The 7228-nt window shown below is 36.5% G+C and overlaps 1 protein-coding gene and 1 pseudogene across 1 annotated transcript in view; one reads left to right on the top strand and one right to left on the bottom strand.

Annotated features, from left to right (window-relative positions):
- The window catches only part of LOC107555288 (galactocerebrosidase-like), a 12301-nt pseudogene extending 11579 nt beyond the window's left edge, over positions 1–722 (bottom strand).
- Positions 723–2225: 1503 nt separating this feature from the next.
- LOC107555286 (galectin-8-like) overlaps positions 2226–7228 on the top strand; it is an 11142-nt gene continuing 6139 nt past the window's right edge. Inside the window, exons 1-5 of the mRNA XM_016238040.1 lie at positions 2226–2407; positions 2588–2676; positions 4359–4569; positions 4955–5005; positions 5677–5703. Of these exons, the coding sequence (XP_016093526.1) occupies positions 2369–2407; positions 2588–2676; positions 4359–4569; positions 4955–5005; positions 5677–5703 (417 nt within the window). The 5' untranslated portion in view covers positions 2226–2368. The remainder of the gene's footprint in view (positions 2408–2587; positions 2677–4358; positions 4570–4954; positions 5006–5676; positions 5704–7228) is intronic.

Raw genomic sequence — 7228 nt, 5'->3', positions numbered from 1 at the left:
GCATTATGCTAATATTTCCACATAGTGAGGTAGATATGTGGGGGCGTGTTAGAACGAGCCGTTTTAGGGGGGCGTGGCAGAGTCTTAACTTTGATAAAGAATATCTCTTTGGTTTTGAGACTTTAGTCTTTGCAACTTCAGGGATCTTATCTACGCACAATCAGCTTGTAACACTCCAAAGAGAAAGGAAAACTTGAAATCGCATCATATGACCCCTTTAATAAACGAATAGATGCGGACAAGACAGGCAGGGAAGAGAAAGACAAACATAGACACTTTATATTACCTGTGGTTTGAGCATCGCCTCCTATTTCTACTTTTAGGATATGCAATGAAGCTCCAAAGTTGGGCTGAATAAAACCAAACCGGCAACATAGCAAGGTTATTCAATGCACGTGCATCATTAAATGCCACACATCTTAACCGCATGTGAATACCTTGAACAAGAAATCCAATATCTGACTCCGATACGGTTCTTCATAATTCACAAGAAGTCTGGAAGTGGCCTGTGAACGAAAGCAACATGCAGTCACCCACAACTCTCGACAGTATGCATGCAAATAGTACAATTTAAAAAAGTGAACACAATTTACTCCTCCTCCACTTAATCCACCAATTCCATCAAACTCTCTCCCTAACCCGACCCGATCATCTATCACACAAAACTCCGCGGAGCACCCCAGAATGCAGGAGATGATGACCCGCAGACAGTGCGCTCGCATTAGGGATGGGCGTATCGATCCGAAGTAACGATATATCGATACTGACGCGAGTATCGAAAATATCGATACTCAAACAAAAATAACATTTTATTTACGTTATTTTGTTTATTTAACAATAATAATAATAATGCGTACAATATGCATTGAATTGGACGAATAACCTTTGTTAGCGATGATCATGTTCTATTCTGTAATGTTAATAGAAATCATGCACTGTCAGAATAAAAAAGGTTGCATTTTATGCACGCAACAGCCATTCACTGGCAGTCCCTAATAGCAGTACAAAATATTGCACTAAATCAAAAGTTCAAATGTTACAAATAAGTTAGAATAGTAATGTTGTAATACTGGTAGCACTAATATAAAAATGTGATGATATATGTTACAAAAAAGTAACAATTTTGAAATACATTGATGGGTGTATTTTTTTGTATTTGATCTCAGTATTCCTATCAATGTTGTATAAGAGTTTTTTATGCATAATAGTAACCCTAGAATGTGATCAAACAGTTTAAAATAGCGGGGCTAAGATATATAAAAAAATTGAAGACTGCAGAAATATGTTAATTCAGTATACACATTATCCCACCGGTTACAATTGTGACTAACCATAAAAGAACATTTTCCACACACTTTTCCACACACACACAAAAAAATGTATTGATTATTTCAAAGGGTTACTAATGACACATCATTTGGATATTTTCATGTCTGGGAAAACTTTGGGATTAAACGGGTTAAAATGCGTTTTAAACAAAGTTAAGTGCTTTTCATTACCCATTTTACTCTTAGTAATTTAATAATTTCATAATTTAAAAGTTTAGTGCAGAAGTATCGAATCGGTATCGGTATCGCCGATACTGCCTTGAAAAATATCGGTATCGTATCGAAAACAAAATAAGGGGTATCGCCCATCCCTAGCTCGCATGCTTGGACTGCAGTGTGCGCATGAACCACTGAGGATGTTCAGGATCTGCAGATACTTCCGCTTGTCTGTTGTCTGAATAAGAAATGTAGCATTTTGTACCAGGCCATTTATGGTTGTAAAGTTCACATTGTTCAATAAAGTAAAAAAAAAAAAAATCTGCAGCTACTTCCGTGTCACGTGCCTCGATTTAACATCAAGTGGAACGCATTCCTCTCTTATCATTGTTATACATTCACGCAGGGGGAGGGGGGTACAAAGTGAGATCATTTATGTTCAGAACAAAGCGGGCAAACGTCTGAAATTATTGAATTTGTATTAGTATTATTCACATTATTTCTCGCTTCGAATGAAAAACAGCACAAACGCCACTACACAAATAGCAGCGCCGTGATTGGTCGGTAACGTTAAATACGTTGCACTCTGATTGGCTCTAGTCTCACCTTGAGCCCGCCCATAGAGACGCGACACTTTGCCCACAGAACGCATCGCGCTCATATCGCAATTGATTGGTCAATGAAAGCGTCGCGCTCATATCGCGTGCTGATTGGTCACCACACGCGTCCCTCTCAAACGCGTCGCGCTCATATCGCGGGTTACCGAATGCGTCGTCCTCACAGGCGGAAGTGAAAGTGCAGAAAGCGTTCATATTTTCTTCCTCTGATGGTGATTAACTCGCAATAACAGCATATAAAGAGGCTTTCTGAACAGCGTCGCCAATATGTCTGTCGCAAACCCGAAACAAACAATAATGAATCCAGTAAGAGTTACCCTACTTATGCTTGTTTTGCTTATGGGTCGATGCTTCTAGCGTATAACGCTATTGCGATTTCATCTGTTGTTTATCTGTTAATGCTCCGCCTGGTTTGCAGTGACGAAAACGTGAATGGTTTAAAATGTATTAAAAAAATAAACTCATTATTTTCATTTCTGCCTCTAGCCGATACCTTACGCTGGGACCATCCTGGGCGGACTTCAGCCCGGAGAGATGGTGCTCGTGCAGGGCAGTGCACCCAGTGACTCTGACAGGTGAGCGGCCGAGGTTAGGAAGGGTTCTATTCATGTTAAATATCACCGCGGTTTCTAGACAGAAGAACAGGAGCTAGTACAGTAGCATTTGAGCAGTGTTGGGGAAAGTTACTTTGAAAAGTAATGCGTTACAATATTGCGTTACTCCATTAAAAAAGTAACTAATCACGTTACTTAGTTACTTTTTATGGAAAGTAATGCGTTACGTTACTTTTGCGTTACTTTTTAAATCTGGAGAGGGCTTGCTTGTTTGTTTTTAAAATAAAAAAGTTCTATTTCTGGCTGATTGTGTCGAAGCAGCTTCACGGAGATAAACGGAAGCATCAGAATCAGTCATGGAAACTCAGCTATGGAGACAGTTCAGATTCTGCTGTAAAGCAGCTTTAAAATACAAAAGTGTCATTATTTAGCTCGAGTCAGCTCAGTGTTGGTTCAAAGAAGGGCTCGTGCTCATGATCATGGGAGTTAGGAGCAGTGCTGGGGTAACGCATTACAAGTAACGCGAGTTACGTAATCAGATTACTTTTTTCAAGTAACTAGTAAAGTAACGCATTACTTTTCAATTTACAAGAGAATATCTGAGTTACTTTTTCAAATAAGTAAGTTATACTCACAGTGTTGAGAGAAATCAGAAGATGTTACTGTAGTTCTAAAATAAATATGAATATGCGTTAATGCATCTCACTGACAAAAAAACAAAACCACACAGATTCAGTATTCCTCAAAATGAATACAAATAATGCAACTCAGAATATGACGCAAACCTGCAATAATTAAATGTTAAACAACACAAATATGCTTTATGTATTTAATCCCGTTCTATTAACCAATGTCTTTGTTTCTGATCTTCGATGATCCAGTTCAAGCGTACTAATAAGCACAAATTACTCTAGACAAACATTTGTGTCTGAGCTGATCAAAATGACCACAGCGTTTGAAAGTCGCATGGCTTTGTGTGCCGTTGAGAAGGTGATTAGTTACACCTGATTGAGTTTGCAAGTCATTTTGATCCTTTTTCCAACTCAGTGAATGTTTCTTTTTTTTGTTCTGACATATTTGGTGTTACTTCTTTCAGTTGGATGTTATAAGTTGCAGTGAGTAAATACAGCTGGATAAAACTAAAACTGTGTCCGTCTTCATTTCAGGCTGCAAAGCAACAAAATGTGATCATTTTAAAAGGGGGTGATTCTTTTCTATACCCACTATATATTTATATTTATATTAATTAATGGATTTATATTTTTCCACTTTTTTACATGATTTAAAGATGTTCAATGAAATTATTATTATTATTATTATTATTAACAACAAATATCTTAATTTGCTTCATGCATTATATGTCTGATATCTCCAGCACACTCATCATTATTAACACTGTTGTCTCTGTGTTAACCAAGCAGAGTATTCTTTATTAGATGCTTGTTAAAATTGTTGGTCATGATGAAACTGAGGAAGTCAAAATTTGTGAAAAATGTAAATGATTGTCTCACCAAAAAAATGATTGCATTCTTTGTTTAGATCATTCATGCGTAAGGAACAAAGAACAATACGATGCATTCAAGTAATTTTAAAAGTTGCAGAAATAACGCATTTCTAAGATTTTCTATAACAAAAATCATTTGAATCACATTTGGATTTTGTCAGCCAGTCCAGACAGTGATAAACAGTCAAATGTCTTGTAGATTTCAGGTTGACCTGACCTGCGGGAGCAGCATGAAGCCTCGGGCAGACGTGGCCTTTCATTTTAATCCTCGCTTCAAGCGGTCTCCCTACATCGTCTGTAACACACTGCAGAAGGAGCGCTGGGGAAAAGAGGAGATCCACTACCTGATGCCCTTCAGACACGGCGCTGCCTTCGAGATCATCATACTTGTGCAGAAAGATTTGTTCAAGGTTATAACCAACTTGAGTTCTATCAGTTTAAGGCACATTTATAAAAATTACTTAAATGTCCTAATTGAACTATGGCATAATCCAGGTTTAGGCTAAGCCCTGTCTATGAAACCAGGTCTAAATGTTTAAAACATTTTTAAGAAAATGTTTGGATTTGCATTTAAATGTAAAAAGTACCTTAATGGGACTGACATATATGCACAAACACTGTCAATATAGGGCAGGTACAGTATATGAGAGAGTAGTAGTAGATCAATTGCACTGTAGGTCAGAGATATATTGTACATGATACACACAATTTATTTGATCAGTATGTTTACTGTTTGTTATGATCTGATTGGGATTGCATTTTGTGATATAAACATGATGATTTGATCTTTTTTAGAGCTCCATAACACCTTCAAATGCAGTTGCAAGCAAAAGAACACAGCCTTATGTAAGTGGCTATACCGATTTTGCTGTTTTCTATATACAGTATATGCACGCTATTGTTCAAAGGTTTGGATACAGTAAGATTTTTGTAATTTATTTTTTTTTAAACTAGTTTCTTATGCTTACCAAGTCTGCATTTATTTGTTCAAAAATAGTTAAAACCGTAATATTGTGAAATATAATTATAGTTATAAATAACCGTTTTGTATTTTAATATATTTTAAGTTTATTCCTGTGATGCGAAGCTGAATTTTCAGCATCATTACTTCAGTCTTCCGTGTCACATGATCCTTCAGAATTAATTCTAATATGCTGATTCGGTAATCAAGAAACATTTTTTTTAAAAAGAGTTGTGCTGCTTAATATTATTGTGGAAACGGTGATACATTTTTTTCAGGATTCTTTGATTAATAGAATGTTCAAATGAACAACAGTCTTTTTTTTTTTTCCTTATTGACCTCAAACTTTTGAACATTAGTGTATTTCTCTCTATATGGTATACTCTCGGTCTCTGTAAATGTATGAAAAATACAGTACCGTTCAAAAGTTTTACCATTCAAAATTATATATATATATATTTGTTATTTAACTGATGTGTATCTTTGTATTGCAGTAAAATAGATAGTTTAGCTGAAGCTGTTTAATTAAAACATTCCCTCCTCTTTCGTCCAATAGTCAGTCATGTCGGAGTCAGGTGACACGGTGAGTACATGTTAGGCTGAACATTTGCCTAAAGGGGGAATTGTTTTCACATGCAACACCAGTTTTCGGTAATCAAGAAACATTTTTTTAAAAAGAGTTGTGCTGCTTAATATTATTGTGGAAACGGTGATACATTTTTTTCAGGATTCTTTGATTAATAGAATGTCCAAATGAACAACAGTCTTTTTTTTTTTTTCCTTATTGACCTCAAACTTTTGAACATTAGTGTATTTCTCTCTATATGGTATACTCTCGGTCTCTGTAAATGTATGAAAAATACAGTACCGTTCAAAAGTTTTACCATTCAAAATTATATATATATATATTTGTTATTTAACTGATGTGTATCTTTGTATTGCAGTAAAATAGATAGTTTAGCTGAAGCTGTTTAATTAAAACATTCCCTCCTCTTTCGTCCAATAGTCAGTCATGTCGGAGTCAGGTGACACGGTGAGTACATGTTAGGCTGAACATTTGCCTAAAGGGGGAATTGTTTTCACATGCAACACCAGTTTTTATGTGGCAGCTTTACTTTTAACTGCAGATAATACTTTAAATTCAATTTCAGAATAAATTAAATCAAATTGAAGTGGATGCCTCACAGTCTGAACAGAAACCAGGACATTGTCATTATTTGGTCACTTTGACCCTTAAATCGGGGGAGGGGGAAGAGGGTAATTTTAGATGACCTTTCAGAAGTATTTAATTATAAAACCCTTTTTAATCTATAATAACATTGAGCTTATTTCATATTTTCTCTAAACCTTCTTGCATATCAAGACAGGAACTTTGCAATCCTGGCCAAATTAAAGAGACACTGTGTGTGAATTTGCACGTTATAATGTAACTCCTTAAAGTGATTTGAGTTGTTTCACAACAACCAGCTAATAATGCCCTGGGAACCACCTATAACACCCTAACAGCTGGCTTAGCAACACCTTGGCAATCATACAGTATTGCAGTACATTCAGAGCACCTTAAAGGGACAGTTCACCCAAAAATGAAAATGTGATGTTTATCTGCTTACCCCCAGGGCATCCAAGATGTAGGTGACTTTTTCTTCAGTAGAACACAAACGAAGATTTTTAACTCAAACCGTTGGAATCTGTCAGTCATATAATGGAAGTGAATAGGAATCACGGCTTTGAGAGTCAAGAAAACATACACAAACAAAACCAAATTAAACCCTGTGGCTCGTGGCGATATATTGATGTGTAAAGACACGAAACGATCGGTCTGTGCAAGAAACTGAACAGTGTATATATAGCGGTTTTTACCTCTGATGCACTGCAATGTCTGAACTGTCCTGAGCGCGTTAGCGTCTTCTTGCTTTACGGCGGATCGCAGACTTATAAGTGCATTACCGCCACCTATCTCTCAAATGGACCAGGCGCCGGCTGTTGAACGTGCTCAGGACAATTCAGACATTGCAGTGAAAATCTGAGGTAAAAGACGATATAAATACTGTTCAGTTTCTTGCACAGACCGATCGTTTTGTGTCTTTACACATCAATATATCGTCACG

This window comes from Sinocyclocheilus grahami, unplaced genomic scaffold (genome assembly GCF_001515645.1).
Source record: "Sinocyclocheilus grahami isolate Dianchi unplaced genomic scaffold, SAMN03320097.WGS_v1.1 scaffold530.1, whole genome shotgun sequence".
Taxonomy (NCBI): domain Eukaryota; kingdom Metazoa; phylum Chordata; class Actinopteri; order Cypriniformes; family Cyprinidae; genus Sinocyclocheilus; species Sinocyclocheilus grahami.
The sequence above is the reverse complement of the archived record's forward strand: the minus strand, read 5'-3'. Positions and strand labels throughout refer to the sequence as shown.